Source organism: Hyperolius riggenbachi, chromosome 7, assembly GCF_040937935.1.
Source record: "Hyperolius riggenbachi isolate aHypRig1 chromosome 7, aHypRig1.pri, whole genome shotgun sequence".
Taxonomy (NCBI): domain Eukaryota; kingdom Metazoa; phylum Chordata; class Amphibia; order Anura; family Hyperoliidae; genus Hyperolius; species Hyperolius riggenbachi.
The window spans coordinates 88,163,139-88,181,495 of NC_090652.1; the positions used below are offsets into that span (position 1 = coordinate 88,163,139).

Genomic DNA, 18,357 nt, shown 5'->3' on the forward strand with positions numbered 1-18,357 from the left:
CAAACTTGTTCTTGGGCCACTGGGAGAGAGAGGTAGTGTTTGGTCAGTCTATGGAACCATCCCACCCCTATATTTTGGGGTGGTATAGGTTCATAGATGATATCTTTATGCTCTGGGGGGGGCCCAGGGATCTGTGCGATCAGTTTATAGAGCTCCTAAATGCTAACGAAATGAATATCTTGCTGACCAAAACTGTCTCGTCAACAGATGTGGACTTTTTGGACCTGAAAATTAGACTTTCCTTGGATGGACATTTGAGCACGGACCTTTTTCGCAAAGATACAGCAGTGAATGCACTTTTGCATTATAATAGTGCTCACACCAGGTCTTTGAAAAATAATATACCTACTGGTCAATTTCTTAGGTTACGACGGATATGCTCTAATCAAGCTGATTTTGTTACACAGGCTCATACAATGACAGAAAGGTTTCGAGAAAGAGGGTACCCCCGAAAAATCATATCCAAGGCCTATGAAAGAGCAAAATCATCGGAACGACCAACACTTCTTCATACCAAGAAACAAACGACTATGCCTATGGTAAGACTCAGTACAACTTATAATAATCAGTGGAAGGACATCTATAAAATATTGAATAGAAACTGGCCTATCTTGTGCTCAGATATGGATATTGCAAAACATATCAGTTCACACCCCTCTATAACAGCAAGAAGATGCCCCACCTTGAAGGATAAGCTTTGTTCTAGCCACTAGAATTTGTGGGATCGAGCAAATTAGTATGGGCATAAGGGGTGGAGATATATCCAGAATCCTTCTCAAACGAGAGGCTAGATGGATATATCAATTAAATTCCATGTCCCCACGTGGTATAAATGAGGAAATAGATTGGTCGGGTTTCTTGGGCTAATCAGGATGATGTGCTGATTTTACCTGTGGTAACCCTTTTGTTATTCTGTCTTATGATTAAATGTAACAGCTATTATCTGTATCTTACTTTTGTTTTTTCTCCTCACATGTAGGGGATATTGTGGTGATTCTGTGTGGGGGGACAATAAGCACCTTGATTGGCCTTATGTATATCGAGAGACAAAGTATGGAGCAATGTGTGGTTTGCCTGATGGACCCTGTTCATTGGTACTGCCTCTACTTTCAGCCCCTTGTAAGGAATGATTATGGACCTTAACCTAACAGCAACATGCTTGGATGGACCATTTGGCCATAGTTTGGACTCTATGTTCTCTCCATATGGGATACTTTGGACATTTGGGGCGTTTGATGGAGGTGGAGTGCCATTGGATACCTGGAAAATAGTTGCTACCTTGTAGCAGGACAATCAGGATTTGCCGCACATGCTCCAAAATGAGATGTTGGACCCTTTATATGAGGGGTTGGAGTTCCCCTTTAATGGACACTGTTATGTTAAATATGTGTTCCTTCTGTTAAGGTCCCTCTTTTTAATGTGCTCAAAGTATGTAATTATTATTAATATTGGCATTAGACAAATAGTGGATTGATCATATATTGTTTATAAAATTAATTATGGATCACTATTCTTTGTCACGTTCGTTTCTCCTCCTCTTACTCTTCCCTTCCTGGTGGCATACTATACGATTACCTTCCGTGCGCTCCAGCGAGGCATCCAGTCTGAACAGACTGGTTCTTCCTTCTTCCTGTCCGTGACGTCGCTTCCGGTGACGTCACGGACCACGCGCGCACCTTCCAACCTCCATTTAAACGCCGGGTCTCGGCGTGCAAACACGGTTCCTCCTCTCCTTGAGAAAGCGGGGTTGCGCCCGCGTAACTAGTGGGGTAGCTTTGAGGGGATCCTCCGTCTCTCCTGCTGCACGCTTGCCTCCATCTGAACTTGGCTAAGTATTGCCCTATTACACATTTCATCTATGCACTTTCTTGTGGGCTGCTGCACTGTCATATCCTATTAGGAGCTATTTGCACATTTATTCATGTTTGTGTGATATATGTAATTTCATCATTTCAGGTATTTTTGCACTATATGGCACTTTGTCCACAGAGTGGACCATTTTTATATATGTTGTTGGTAATAGTTATATATATATATATATTTTCTTGCTAATGTTCACCACTAGTTTTATCATGAGGTGTGTCTCTTAAAGTTATAGCACTACAAAATTGTCTCATATAAGTTATAGCATTGCAATACTGAACCCGGGTTCTTACAGACAGCGGCTTCTACCCAGAAGCTGCTGTCCTGTTTTTTCTACATTAATGATACATTGATATGGCAAGCAATATTAATCAGCATGGAGATTTTATGGGATGTTTTATTATGGTTTTTAGAGTTATTGTTAGGTGATTTCCTTTGCGACTGATCATGTGTAATAAAGATCATGTGTTAATTGTCATAATGGAGTTTTGAGTGGTGCTTGATCCAGGGCCTCTGTTCTCTCTATACAGCATTGTATACTCACTCATTCTCACGTCAAGATTTCTCGTACTGCACAGCGGTGTGAGCGAGGACGTGCACAGTGGCCCACGACTGGTCAATCGGCAAAACGAAACTGAGGTGCGATAGGGGACCAGAGGATCGTTTTGTCCTGGTGCGGGCACAGGACGTCTGCAGGGGGGCGGTAGAAGCCCCAGGTAAATTAAACTTTTTTTTTTTAATTATTGTCAGTTAAGATTACCTTTAATAAAATGTCTTTGTTGAAAAAAAAAATAATTGTGTTCATGTGCAAATTTTTGCATGCAATTATTTACCAGAGCTAATGAAAGGGAGCATGTGATGTGTGAATTTATGCGGCAAGAAATACGATTCTGTATTGAATTTTATTAGATGTGCGGCAAAGGCATGGAAATCCCGGTATAGAGCGCCACTGAGCAAATATAATGAAACGGCCAGCAGAGGATCGGAGAGGCCCAGGGAGACAGCAAGGGATCCCACGGCCTGAAGGGGGCTGGAGGAAGCCCTAGGTAAGTGTAAATGCTTCATTCTTATTCATCTCAAGTTTCCCATAACTTTTTTTTTTTTATAATTTAACTTGAGTGTGAACCCTACCTAAATTTTAGGAAGTGTGTAGTCCAGAGGAGTCCCAAGACTTCCTACGGATACAGGAAAAACACAGAGAGAGACCAAGAGCCCCTTATGGTGTAGTATATTAACGTCAGGTTCTGGAATAAATACAAAGTGATGAGGTACTCACAAAGGTGAGTTGCAAGACCAGCAACCACAATATAAAAGCAAGGGAGGAAATACCGTTCCGACTCAGGTTTTGTCTTCAAATGTATGGGACGGACTCCAGAAAAAAACGATTGTTTGGGTACACAAAACAAACAATTGACAGCTACCTATAATAGTTGGGCTGTACACAATATCACTGGGAGGAAGAAGGCACCCCAAAAAATAAAAATAGCCATGGATGTAATAGATGTAAAATGTCTTACCTCTAAGAAGAATGCTAATATCACAGAAATTTTAATGATCAGACACAAAAACAATAACGCGTTTCGCGGAGCACAGTCCGCTTCCTCAGATAAAAGAAAGCAGTGTCTGGGTAGCCAATGTGCAGAGTTTGGAGCACCTAAAAAAGCCTTTTTTTACATTTATTACATCCACGGTTATTTTTTGGGGCGACTTCTCCCTTTCAGTGATTCTACCTAAATGTTAATACTTTCAGGCAGAAAGAAAGAAAATTTGTATGCTTGCCACGGTACATACACGTCTATCTCATCATGTCATATGTCCCCTCAGGTACATTGTAAAGTAAGCACTCGCAGCAAGGGTGTCATTCACAAGTCCTTGCTCCTCCCCTTAGAGCAGTACGTGTTGCTATGATCCCCAATAATCACAAATATTGCAGGTGTGTACAGTTTTCATCTATATATGAGTCGAAATTATTGTCATCAAACTGGCAATCTCCACACTGTATGAAAAATACTGCAATTCACTAAACACTAGATGTCAGTAGTGCCCCAGTCTTGGATAAACCTGAAAATGAAGAGGAATATTAACTGACACAGAGTTTACCTTCAGTGGAGACTGAGGCAGTTTTCTGTGCACATTTTTCTGCGTATGTTTTCTGCACATCAAGTGTGTTTCTCTGGAGAAAAACGTGGGCGTTTTTTCACAGCAGCTGATGTAATTGTTATAGAAAACTGACAAAATGAGCAGAATCATGATGCAGAATGTCAGTTTTTTTCTGCGCACGAAAAATGCATTAGGTGTTAACTAGCCCATTGATTAACGTGAGTTCTCCGTTTTTCTGTGCAGAAACAGTGTACAAAAACTGTCAAGTGTGTTCCCTGCCTGAATTACGTTTTTTTTTTTTTTTTGTTCAGGTCATCTGTTTCATCTCTAGAACATCTGAAAATGTACGTACGCAACTTACACTGAAGGTAGAGATGGCCTTATTCGCGCGAGTTCGACCCGCCCCCTATACTACATCATTAGGGTCAACTTTGACCCTCTACATCACAGTCAACAGGCACAGGGTAGCCAATCAGGCTACACTCCCTCCTGGAGCCCCCCCCCCCCTCTTGTAAAACGCAGGCACTCACTCGTGTGACTGCAGTAATTAGAAAAGGGAGAGAACCTGCTGACATAGGGAAAGCTTAGTTAGGCTCTTGTGTTAGGCTTGTTAGGTTGCTCCTTCTTGCTGATACTTATTGCTAAAAAGCACTCCTCATCAACAGCTCTTTTGAGAGCTAATGCTGTTCTTGTGATCTATTTTTTTATTTTTGTGTGTGTGTGTGTCCCACAGACACTTGTGTTGCATATACAGCCCTGTCAGTCAGTCGCAGCTGCTGGACCTTGGCCCCTTGGTAATTCCTACTGTGCCACTGCCAGGCCCAGCACATTCAGTGACTACCTGTGTGTGTGTGACAGCTGCACATTTGTAATACCAATCACTGCATACCCACCTGTTCAGTGCACCTACCTACCTACGTGAGCGCACGCAGTGTTATATACCAGTCAGTCGCTGCACCTGTTCACGGTACCTGTGTGTGTGACAGCTGCACATTTGTAATACCAATCACTGCATACCCACCTGTTCAGTGCACCTACCTACCTACGTGAGCGCACGCAGTGTTATATACCAGTCAGTTGCTGCACCTGTTCACGGTACCTGTGTGTGTGTGACAGTTGCACATTTGTAATACTAATCCCCTATTCACTGCACCTGTGTAACCGCACATTGTTGTACCAGCAGTCACTGCAACCTATTCACTGCACCTGTGTAACCGCACATTGTTGTACCAGCAGTCATTGCAACCTGTTCACTGCACCTGTGTAACCGCACATTGTTGTACCAGCAGTCACTGCAACCTATTCACTGCACCTGTGTAACCGCACATTGTTGTACCAGCAGTCACTGGGGGGGGGGGGGAATTATAAGGTCGTTGCTTCATTGTGGACAGACCAAATTTGATCAGCTGGACAGTCACTGTTGTTCTGTCATTGAGCTACCTCAGCCTGGCGACCATATGGGCTTGAAAACCGCTATCGCCTGCACTCTTGCCATGGTGCGCACCAGTCCAGCACGGCCGTCACAACACAAACCGCTGTTTGCGGTGCGTTACACAGTGAGTTTGGTGTGTCAGTGTGAAGCAGTACACTAATTACACTCCCTGATCAATGTATACACATGCAAGATGTTTTAAAGCACTTTAGGCCTCCAATTTAGCATGCAATGTGATTTCTGCCCTTAAAACGCTGCTATGCGTCAAATACAGATTTTTCCCCGGGACTTTTGGCGTCTATCCCACTCCGCCATGCCCCCCTCCAGGTGTTAGACCCCTTGAAACATCTTTTCCATCACTTTTGTGGCCAGCATCAATGTTTCTAGTTTTCAAAGTTCGCCTCCCCATTGAAGTCTATTGCAGTTCGAAAAGTTTGCGCAAACCAAACTTTTTGCGGAGGTTCACGTTCGAAGGTTCGCGAACCTAAAATCGGAGGTTCAAGCCATCTATAACTGAAGGTAATGCCAGATTATGCATTGTATTATTATATACTTTGTTCGTATTGTTCAAAATTTCTTTAGGATCACTTTAACCACTTTGGGACGGCAGACTCTGGCCCCTTTAAAGAACAACTGAGATGACATGTGACATGATGAGACAGACATGTGTATGTACAGTGCCAAGCCCATGAATAACTAGACCGTTTTCCTTTTTTTCTTTCTCTGCCTAAAAGAGTAAAATATCAGGTTTGCAAGGGACCGTTTCTGTCTGGGTCGGGACCAGGTTGGACTGGGTCAGACTATAGCAGTGTTGCCAACTCATCTCTTTAATTACTGACACATATGAATTATACAGGTTTCGTGGCTAGGTAGAGGCAGGTAAGGCACTGATTATGTGTAAGTAGCCCCAGAACCTGTATAACTTAGATGTGTCAGTAATTAAAGGGATGAGTTGGCAACACTGGACTATAGCATAATCCTCACTGATAAGTAATTACAGCCATAAAATACTTTCCTGTCAGTAAATGGCTTCCGAGAGCAGGAAAGAGATAAAAAGGGTAAATAATTCATAGATTTTAGCTCTGGCATACTTTAATGAAGGTGTCATTGAGCAGAGACAATGAAACAGTAAAAACTTAAAAACTAGATTTAAATATAAAATAAAACTGTGGGATATCTAAAAATAGTAATTATTAGGTGAAGGAGGATAGATACAATTGTTTTTCTCATCACTTTATTTTCACCTCGGATGTCCTTTAAGGACAAGAGCTTTTTTTCAATTCAGTACTTCCTGATCACTGTGATTGGCTCACATTGATCAGGAGGTCAGGAGCCAATAAAAACGGCTCCTGACTGTGTACGGAACTCAGCTGTCTTTAGATCTCAGGATATCTCAGTATATTTGCTCAGTTGCGCTCTATACCGGGACAGCCAGCTGAGGATTGTAGCAGCCTGGGAGGACAGTGAGAGAGCCCATGGTCCTCATGGGTGGAGGAAGCACCAGGTAAATATAAATAAGGCACAGTGTACCTTTTCAGGTACACTTTAAACATCTATTTTCATTATCACTGTACAAGTCATTGTTTTAACTGAATGCCATTAAATAATATCTTTCTTTAAAAAAAGAGCATTTTTTTTAAATTCTGCATTTAGGTGAATAAATGCACTACAGTTATTTGTGCATTTTCAATACATAAGCCGTCTCTGGTACGAGTTGTGCTCTTGCTTTTTAGTGCTTTTTCATTACAAATCTTTAAAGGCCTGTGAAATACTCTTCATAGATAAACTAAAACCATAACAGAAGAGAAAACAGTGGGACTCTAGCGTGTAACTCTATGGAAGCCTGAGGTCCGTGTCTCTTCACTTAGGACTAAAAAATCAAGTTAAACAAACAACTCACGAGTAAAATTCTCTCTCATACACGTGCAAAGTACAATTTAAAAGTGACACTGAAGCGGAAAAAAATGTATGATATAACAAATTGTATGTGCAGTACGGATAATAGAACATTAGTAGCAAAGTAGCAAAGCAAACATTAGTAGCATATTTTTAATTTCCGGTATATAGCTTTTTTTCAAAATCACTCTCTAATATTTGCAGTTTACACACTACACTCAGCATTTTAAATGATGAAACAGAGCAGAGCTAATGACCCTTTGAACTTTCCTCTGCAGTAAAACCATAAACAAACAAGAAGCAATGAGAGACAGTTGAGATAGTGCTTCAAAAGACAGTGCTGTCCAACACCAAAGCAGAGCTCCCTGAAGTTCTTTTGCATAGATAACTGAAGTTTCTTAAAGTAAACTATTGACCTCGTAATTCAAGATTTGATACTTACCCGGGGCTTCCTCCTGCCCAATAACACGTCTGAGTCGTGTCAGTCTGGCTCTACTGCACATGTGCGGGAGATCCTAGCATGCAGAGAACCCAGACTGGACCCGACTAAGCTAGATACTGGGACTGATAGTGGCTGAACGGTAGACCGCGGGAGGATGGCGTGGGGCTCAGATGTGTTTATGGGGCAGGAGGAAGCCCCGGGTAAATATCAAATCTTTACTTGGGAGGTCTCTAGTTTACTTTAAAGGGAACCATAGCTGAGAACAATAAAGTTATACATACCTGGGGCTTCCTCCAGCCCCATACGGGCTGATCAATCCCACGCCGCCATCCTCCTCTGCCCGCAGCTACGAGAACCGGCTCCGCGCTGATCTGCCAGTCGGAGCCAGTCTAAATGTAGCAGAGGTGCGCTCTTTGCATATCTCTGCAGGAGTGTATGAAGAGATACGTAGAGGGCGCACTTCTCCTGCGTAGCCAGCTCCGATGACGTCAGCGACGAGAGCCCGTTCTCGTAGATGCAGGCAGTGGTGGACGGCGGCGTGGGATCGATCCGTGCATATGGGGCTGGAGGAAGCCCCAGGTATGTATAACTTCTTTTTCATTTTTTCATATATAGTTCATCTCTGATTCCCTTTAACTCTTCCTGGACTGGAAACAATATGAGGCTTATATCTGTGCTAATAATGTTTTATTTCTTAGCAGTACTACACATATGATTCATAAGTTTATTTTCACTCCAGATTCCCTTTAAAAAGGAATTTTGCTGACTTTTACTGATCCTGATACCAGGAAGACTGGTATCTTTAATAGCAATGTGCTTGTAAGTTTGTCTTTCTTGATCAGATTCCACCACGGGCAGATGTAAAGGCGGGAGGAGGGAGGAGTTCTCATGCACCATGAGAACAACTGTCAGCTGCAGCATTCCTTGAGTGAAGTTGTAGGTAGACGTGAGTGTACAAATAGGTTAGGCACAGTACTTGATTGATAGTATTGGATGGTGCCAATTGACAACAAATGATCCATTTATCATCATTTCCTGATCACTAATATATTGATCGTTCTATCGATCAATTAATTTGCAATACTGTTCCAGCGAAAATTCCTGAGAAATTCCCAGAACCACCCGAAGTTGGGGGTAATTGTTGTGAGACTGCCAGAGGCATTCTCACTCATCCCTATTCTTTAACTGATTTGGGGTTTTGCCTTATGCTATAGACTATATATGCAGCTATCATTTATCTGACTCTGCAGTCTGAAATATGAATTTACTGTATCTGTACTGTGTACTGGAAGCTGACCGGCTTTATTGGCTTGGAAGCTCCCTGAGCTGAGTAGTTGTGGAATGAATGTCCCACTTGGTTCTGACTTCGGCCAATCTGAAAGACACAAGAATATATGTCTCTAAGTAAAAGTGAAACAAAAACAACAAAAGGCTTCCTCCTGCCCCCTGTACTCCCTCGGTGTCTGTCTGATCCCATCCATTTTCCTGCTTTCCATCCCAGTAGTTGTTGACATGCATGGTCAGTCCACGCACCTCCTCAGTCACGCTTCAGTGGCAGGGAGCGTTTTGTGCCTGCGCAGTTAGTTAGAGCTTGTAACTGCAGGCGCAGAATGCTCCCGGACACAGGATTGAGACCAAGGAGGCGCGAGGCCAGGGTTGGCCATGCACAGTAGCCACCGAATGGCTCAATCGGAGAACTTGTTGGGGTTGACTGCGGTGAAACGGACGAGAGCCCATGGACTACAGGGGGCTCATATTTCTATATACAAATTTCAGAAGAACCTCAAATTGAGTGGGCAGATTATTATTATTTAGTATTTATACAGCACCGACATCTTCCGCAGCACTGTACAGAGTATATTGTCTAGTCACTAACTTTCCCTCAGAGGCGCTCACAGTCTATTCCCTACCATAGTCATATGTCTATGTATGTAAGTATGTATGTATCGTGTAGTGCATTTATTGTAGTCTAGGGACAATTTTAAGGGGAAGGCAATTAACGTATTATTATTAATTTATTAAGTGCCAACATATTCCGTGGCGCTGTACAAACTTATCTGTATATTCTTGGGGTGTGAGGAAACTGGAGTTCCAGGTGGAAACCCACACAGACACGGGGAGAACATACAAACTCCTTGCAGATGTTGACCTGGCTGGGATTTGAACCAAGGACCCAGCACTGCAAGGCGAGAGCGCTAACCACTACGCCACCATGCTGCAGATCCTCCTAGGCTCCTACAATAACCCCTTGTTCATTATTTTTACTACTTATTTGATTTATATAGTGCTAACATATTACGCAGCGCTGTAGAGTAAATACGGGTTCAGGCAATAATAATAGGGTTGACAGTCAACACAATACAGCCAATGAGGAATAAAGTACACAATGCCAGATCATACACTGGAGTAGCAGTCCCAGTAAATCGATATTCTGTGAGCAGGATGCACAATCAAGTACAATACACAAGGAGGGAGGGCCCTGCCAAAGACTTACAATTTGAAAGAAGAGGTTGCTGACACAATAGGAGGAGCGTGAGGGATACCTTTCGTGCCCCTACCTCTCCCTCTAGATTGTAAGCCTTCGGGCAGGGTCCTCATTACGTCTGCTACCTGTTCATGCATCTCCATTACCGTTCACCCATCAAATGGATCTGTTTGAACTCAACTTGCCTAATCTCCATGCTCCCAGCCAGTGACTGACTAAGCATTACCTTGTACTCATACTGTGCTGCGTGATCTGGTTTGCATGTATTCCTGTATTGTCTTAATGCTGTATGTCACCCCTAAATATTGTCTGTAACCTTAACTAATATCCAGCGCTGCGTATTATGTTGGCACATTATAAATACAATAAATAAATATGTGAGGAGTCTGACAGTGAGTGAGGAGGTGCGAGGCAGGAAAGCAGCAGTGTTTCATTTTACTTGCACAGGAGGTGGCACTGCTGTCCTGACTGAGGAGGAATGGAGGACGGCTGACTGGCTGAATGTGAGCAGTTTGTCACAGACCCGCAGCCAGTCAGCCATCTAGTGTGTTAATGTGTTGAGCTGCAGCATGTCATGTCTCAGGTTGTTGCATATGCTCCCTTGCTGACTGCGGCATTAAATAAAGCGGAAATATTACATGGCATATTAGCATTATCTAACAAAACTCGAACCGCAGCTACTGTATAACATGCCGTGCAAATTGTCAGGTGATGTACGATCATTCCAAAATGGGAAGGGGGGGCATCCTCACAAGTTTGCCTCAGGCATTGAAAAGTCTAGAACCGGCCCTGCATAGCATTACATTTTACAATCACAAGTGCTTGGAAAAAGCAGGGCCCTTTTCCACTAGCAATTGCTAGCACTTGCGCTAAACGCTAGCAATCGCGATTCAGCAAGTCTCTAAGCTTTTCTGAGATTTTTTTGTTAATGAATAGCGCTTTTTAAAAATTTCTCGCATTCACTTTCATTAAAATCGCTGTAAAAATCGCAAGCAAATTTTTCACGTACGTGAACACGGTGATTTTTACTGCGATTTTTAATGAAAGTGAATGGGAGAAATTTTTAAAAAGGGCTCAGAAAGCGCTAATCAATCACAAAGCGTTCAGAAAAGCGCTTATAGTGTGGATCCGGCCTTACAGTGTGAACCTGCCCTAACCTGCCCTAACTGCCACACGGTGGGCAAGCACAAAGATTCAGGTTCTGAATGGCAGATTTAGGAACACTGTTCTGAATTGGAATATGCCGGATACCCCAACACTACTCGGCAAATAACAAACAGCTGAGGCTTGAGTGAGGCTTTAAACATTTGCCTGACAATCTATTTCAAATGCCAGTCAACAGTTTACAATAAAACTTGCAATAAAGTGAAAAGATACAGCAAATGATTTGCTTATTTCCATCCCAATATTTTTTTTATTAAAGATTTTAAAGATTAGTGAAGGATTGCAGTTATCAGTGTTACTAGCTACAATATTATCAGCAGTATAGCATTTCATAAAATAAAGTAATAAAACAACAATTGTGTTGGAAAGGTATTGTTTATTGTGAAAACATTTCCATTAGCCATGCTCCAGTTATAAAGCGGAAGACAAATATTGTGTTTTGGTGTACATGATACTGCTGATTTGCATGCTAGAAGGGAAGGGTCGGGAGTGCAGACATAACATGTTCTGTAGCTGTTTACAAACGATTCTTCTTGAAGGGGGATGTACCATCCAGGTATTTTTGGGAGTCTATATAAGCATGGTATCATTTTCTGTCCCTTGTGGCCTTGGCTCAGCTGCTGCTGTGTTCTTTTATAGACACCAGTGAAGTCACACATGTAGGCAGCATGCTGGAGCCTCTGCATGCACTACACCTCGCCCCAACAACCCCAGTGGCACCATGAGGGACGGAGCTACATCGCATGGCCACGCCTGGAGCTCAGAGCTCACTGAGTGGGTGGATTTGTGTGCTTCTGTGAGCGGGCCAATGAGAAGCCGGGAGGGGCGGTATTTTATTATGCGGCCACAGAGCGGTGCCCCACCGGAGGATCCTGGACAGGACATTACCTGACACTTTCGGCCACAGGTCACCTACGTGACATTTTTGTAACTTTTGGGGACCCTGGGACAGGGAAGCCTAATTCAGGGACTGTCCCAGGTAACCAGGATCATCTGGTCACCATATTCCCTTACCCTTGTTGCTCTAAGGCAAACACGTCAAACTATAGCCCATGGGCCAAATCTGGCCCTCAGAGCCAGAGGTCAGACACTCTAGACCATCAGAGAAGCCAAATTGGAGGGTAAGCCCTTGATCACCAGGGAAGCCATATGGGGAGGGGGACAGCACTAGAAACCAGGGAACTGTATAGGGCATGTAACAATTGGTGTAGCACACAGACGTCTGATTATTGTGTGATCTGCAGAATCACCAATAAGACAGATTCTATACCCGATTATGTGGTGATCTGCAGTATCACCAATAATGCAAGTATAGACAGCTGAGAAACAGAGGTGTAAAGTGTTTGGTGCAACAGTAGATTAAATGGATAGATCTCACCAGAGAAGCTGGTGAGTACTATCTGAAACAACAGTGCTAGCCCTCACCAGGTGAGCTGGTGGGTACTAGCTGCAATAACAGTGCTAGCCCTCACCAGGGGAGCTGGTGAGTACTAGCTGCAACAACAGTAGTATAAATAATAGGTTTTACCAGAGGAGCTGGTAAAGTACTAACAACAGGAGTGACAACAAAGTTTGCTTAAACCTTACCAGGGGAGCTGCTAAGGTACTATCAGCACAAGCGACTGAATAGATTAACTAGACCTTACCAGAGGAGCTGGTAAGGTACTATCAGTCACAGGAGCTGTATAACTTAAACCTCACCAGAGGAGCTGGTGGGTATTTAATCGAAAGAGCACCGCACCAGTGGCAAGGGCCCACTGGTGAGTAGAGAGGTCAGACAGGCAAGGTTTGGCAACTGAGAGGCGAATACAGTACAGAAACATGAGGCAGAAGAATAGTGAGTTATCAGGCAGAGGTTCAGCAACTAAGGTCAGATAGGCAGAAGTACAGAATCGATGAGCAATAGCAAGGTCAGAGTATAGCCAGAATCATACACAGGTAATCAGTATTACAATATAACAATAGTCCTAGTCTTGTGTGAAATCCCTGGTTTCCTCCCAGATCAAAGCACACCGGATACTAGTCTAAGGTCTGAGCGCTAACACGAGTGTATTCGCAACAGCAGACAAGTTGCAAATGACCGGTGAAGGCTTAAGAAGCCGAGGAGAGCTCACAGCCGCGCCACTTACCAATCAGCCAATTTGAGCGGCGTGAGTCACCTCTGACGTCAGCCGACCGGCAGGTTAGCTGACGCGCCTTCTTCCAGCATAAAGGTCCTGTCTCCGCGCGCGCCCGCGCGATACTGCGACCGTATGAGCAGGAGACAGTACCGTTCCCGGCGTGCTAGACGCCGACGGAACGGATGTGGCCTGAGAACAGGGAACAAAGGCGGCTGCGGGTATACCCTGCGTGTCCGCAGCCGCCATAGTTGCAGATGTTACAGGGCACATGTGTCGAACTCCAGGCCTGGAGGGCCAGATCCATGCCAATGTTTAGGATGGACTCAGAAAGAAAGGAATGTGTTCTACCTGATGGACCACACCTTTCCTGATTCAGACTTATCAATTCATTTGAGCTGTATCAAAAATGTGTGAGGATCTCGGCCCTCGTAGGACCGGTTTGACATACCTGGTATAGGGGAAGGAGAACCACTAAACTTCAGGGAAATGTATAGGGGATGGAGAGGGGCTATTAGACACCAGGGAACTTTATAAGGGAGGTGGCATTGAGGTCTCCTCTTTTGTTGCTGGTCTGCAGTAATAAGATGTTAAGCTTATTGCATTGTCACTCCTTGCTCTTGGTGTGCCGAGATAACTGGGCACGCTCAGTAAACTCCAGAACCCTCTTTGTGATCTCAGCAGGTTGTTTAGATGCCAAGTTCTGTTTAAACTGCTGGCTTTTTGCAGCAGCGCCACAATGGTGTAGACTGTAGAGCATCTGGCTCACACGTTCATTAAGCAGTTGATTTAACTCAGTTTACCTCCAACACCCTTTACCGTGGCGTCCACATGCAAGCTGCAAGGTATTTGTCAATATTAATGCCCTAGTTTTCAATACATTTATTTGTTAGAGTTAATGATTTAATTGAAGGTCTAATCTACTGAAAACATTTTACAGTGTAGATCTATTGTACTTTTACCCTAAAAGTATACAAAAGAAAATGTTTCTGTACTGTTACAAGCCAAGAGAATTATATAGACAAAAGATAACAAGATATTGTAAAAATGACATCATTCAATAGCTAACTGACAAAAGTTACCGAATGCAAGTTTTTGGAGTCCTGGCCGTACGCAACCCCATGGCACTCCCACGGTCAGGTGCGCTCTGCGCCTGCACAGTAACTACTGCGCAGGCACAAAACGCTCCTGGCCACATTTGCAACGGACAAATGAATAACATCGCAATTTGATACAATTATATTCCTAAGGGGCTTTCACATCGAATGCCATGCAGCAATCATGACTTTTTGGCAGCACTGCATTGTGATCATATTGCTGAGCAAAGGATCCTAAAGATCCAGAATGTCAAATCTTTAAATAAAAGCAACCCAGGGAAAATGATTTCCCTAATGCCGAAGGTCACACTGTTGTGCACCAGGGAGTCAGGATCGAGGAGGCCCTGGGGACATGGAGTCAGAAGTTTCATAAACTGTGGAGTTGGATGATCAGGACTGTGCCAAGATCTGATCTAATATTAAAGGACATACGAGGTGACCAATAAAATACGTCTTTACTTACCCGGGGTTTCTTCTGCCCCGGAAGTATTCTGGGTCCCTCGCCGCAGCTCCGGTGCTCCCCGGGGTCCCGCAGGCCATCTGTACAGCTTGCCCCACTTGTGCACGAATGCGCCCGCGTCATCATCATCAGTAGTAGGCGTTCGAGGCCGCGCGCAGCAGTACGGGCGGATAGTGGGGAACACCAGAGGAGCTGCGGCAAGGGACCCAGAAGACTTTCAGGGGCTGGAAGAAACCCCGGGTAAGTAAAGATTTATTTTATTGGTGACCTCGTATGTCCTTTAAGTGGGTGGTAAACAATATCAGGTAGATACTGATTATTTACCACATTATATGGTTTATGCCTACCTTTGACCATTGTATATGACTTTCACAATACCTTGCTTTTATCTACCTACACATAGGAAGCACACATGAAGAGAAATAAGCAGGTGTGAGCCTGCTCTCTAAATCCTGCAGTAAAGAGGTATAAGGAAAAGGGGAATTGTGGGATTACATACTGCTTTTAGCGTTCCACTCTCTTGCTCATTACGGTGTCTGCAATGGAAATGACAAGAGCAAAAATATTAAGATCGAAATAACAATAGATCAAAACAAATGAAATACAAACTAACTGCATAGGTTTTTCTCTTCTTCATAAAGCCAGCTGTATTCAAACATAGGAGGCTTCATTCTAATGTCAATGGCAGACAATTGTTTGAAAGCTGGTTTTTTTTTTGTTATGGGGGGTGGGGTATGTCGGGATTCGGAAGACAAGCTGCATCAGGTAATGTATATATTTATTTTTTAAACACCACCTCGGGGGCATACAAAGGAAATCGCCGCCGGGAGACTTGGGCACAGGATACAGCCTATATACGGCTTATTCTGCTGCTGCACAAGTCCCAGTGGCGTACATTACTATTCCCCCTCCAGGTCCACTTGGATGGTGGGTAATGATGTAATTCGGGTCCCGAATGACAGTGTTTTAAAAGTAACTTCAACTCCGTCTGCTGACGGTGCTGAAGTTACTCACTGTGCACTGCTATAGCCGTAATTCCTATTACGGTCTATGGTGGCGCCGGCTGCGCCCAAATCTCCTGCGCTGGAATCTTTGTGTTCACCTTGGGGTCTCTTTACAATTTCGGTATTGTACCTAGGAATATCTACAGTTCCACTTTAACATAACCAATTCCTATCAGCTACATACAGATCCTAATGTGCTACGCTGCTGAGTGTCTACATAGGACCCGGCAAATATCAGTACCAAGAGTTTCGTTTAAGAGTTACTTCAGTTTATTTCATCATGCATGTAGCACGTGACAACATAAATAAGACATAGAACTCACAGGAAAAAGGTTTTGGTTGTATTTTTCAGTCCTCCGATCGGAATTCTCCGGACAATAACAGATGAGTTCTTCGGAATGAGAGTAGCCTCATCTGTGTATTCTATAGTGGACAAATAAAATATGAACAGATTTTATTAAAAAACATCATGTGTTTATACCACATTGGATTTCTCAAACATACTAGGAATACAATTTCCGAAGATTTTTCTAAAACTATGCCTTCCTCCGAACTCACCTACCCGTTTATTCCCCCTCTCCGTAAACACCTCCAATACTCACCTCTGAGGGTCATGTGACCTTATCGTCCCAGAAGACAGCTATGCACCCTGAAGCCAATTCAAGCGCACCCGAAGCTAAGCGAACAATATAATACTTACCTCAGTAGAGGTAAGCCTGTGCATAGTCCAAGCCTCTATGCTGAGACCCTCTGGTTTCGTTGAAAATGTTTTTGTGACTGAGTGGGTGAACTGCACATGCACAAAGCAACTTGTGTATATCGTTTTCATCCATGTACAAGCGGCTTTGTGTGAGTGTGCATAGACGAACCGTAATAGCACATATGTGGCGGTGCTCATTCACTGACAGAAGCACTGCCACAAAAAGGTAGAGGGTTCTGAGCAGCGGTGGGCACCCGGGGGTTCTGAAAGTCTATGGACTATCCAGAGGCTTTCTGTAAATGAGGTAAGTATCTAACTTATAAAATGTTGCTCCTTACAGGTTCACTTTAAAGCGAACCCAATGGTGAAAATAAACAGATGAGATGATCAATTATATTTATCCTCCTACTCCTAAATATAACTTTTTTTAAGATATCTCTTGGTTTTATATTTAAACATTTACAAAGTAGGTTGAATATTTTACTGTCTCTACACATTGGCAGCCAATTAAGGGTCCCAGAGTTAGAAAAAGGTCAATAGTTCATAGATTTCATCTATCTCTCCCTGCCCTCAGAAGTTGTATTCTGCCAGGAAAACTTTTATGGATACAGTTGTGTTCAAAATTATTCAACCCCCACTGAAATTGAGTGTTTTGGCCAGTTTTGTATTGCACATACACGTTTATCTCATCATGTCACATATAGCCCTGGGTACACTTTAAAAGGGAACCTGAAATTGCGGATTAGCAATACAATATACATACCTGGGGCTTCCTCCTGCCTGTTCGCTTCCATAGTATCCACTTCCCCCTCTCCGTTCGCCCACAATTAGCCACAGAAAGTCCTACGCATGCTCCCACTGTGATCACATCGCCTGGAGCGTCCTGCACAGTACTACTGCAAAGACGCAGAACGCTCCTGGCGACGAAAGCAAGACAAGGGAGCGAGCCTGGCTGGAATGCGCATGCGCCCACTGGCCCCAACTGATGGATTTTCCAGGGCCAGTTACGGGCGAACGGAGCAGACACCATGGGAGCAATCAGGACAGAGGAAGCCCCAGGTATGTATATTTTATTGCAGGGGCCCCATCTCAGATACACTTGAAGCTCCCAACTCCTCCCCTCCCATAATGCCAGTATCACATCCTAAAACCTCCTGCGTCACTCCCTCATTGCCAACCCCCGAGGCCTGCCAATTAAAGATTCAGAAACGCACTGGGGTGCAATCTAGTGTTGCTGCTCCAGTCATCAACCCGAGTGCCTGCCAATTAAAGATTCAGAAACGCACTGGGGTGCAATCTAGTGTTGCTGCACCAGGGGTGATGGTGAGAGGCAGCTCAGTCATACCACCCTTTAATTAGCAGTGGGGCACAGGGAACCCAGAATTTGTGAAGTAGGGAACACAGCAGCAATTTTAAGCTGAATTAAAGTGTACCCAAGGCAAACTTCAGGTACCACAAGACATACTGTACTTACCTAAGAGGGAAGCCTGGATCCTTCATGTCCCATGCAGGGGTCAGACTGACAAGGGCTCATCGGTAATCACATAAGAGACGCACGCCTCGTCAGGCATGAGCACGGCTGTACTGTGTGTCTGTG

The 18,357-nt window shown here is 43.9% G+C and overlaps 1 protein-coding gene across 9 annotated transcripts in view; it reads right to left on the reverse strand.

Moving 5' to 3' along the window:
• LOC137524433 (E3 ubiquitin-protein ligase RBBP6-like) overlaps positions 1 to 18,357 on the reverse strand; it is an 87,150-nt gene that overhangs the window by 63,053 nt on the left and 5,740 nt on the right. For 6 of the 9 annotated variants that reach the window (XR_011022685.1, XM_068244279.1, XM_068244280.1 and 3 more), the window contains exons 2-4: positions 16,384 to 16,483; positions 15,556 to 15,592; positions 9,031 to 9,108 (exon numbers count right to left, since the gene is read on the reverse strand). Coding sequence is in view for 8 of the 9 variants with exons in the window: in XM_068244279.1 (XP_068100380.1) it covers positions 9,031 to 9,108; positions 15,556 to 15,592; positions 16,384 to 16,483 (215 nt within the window). In the remaining variant the exon portion in view is untranslated. The remainder of the gene's footprint in view (positions 1 to 9,030; positions 9,109 to 15,555; positions 15,593 to 16,383; positions 16,484 to 18,357) is intronic. The other 3 variants (XM_068244281.1, XM_068244277.1, XM_068244278.1) reach the window with 1 other exon arrangement.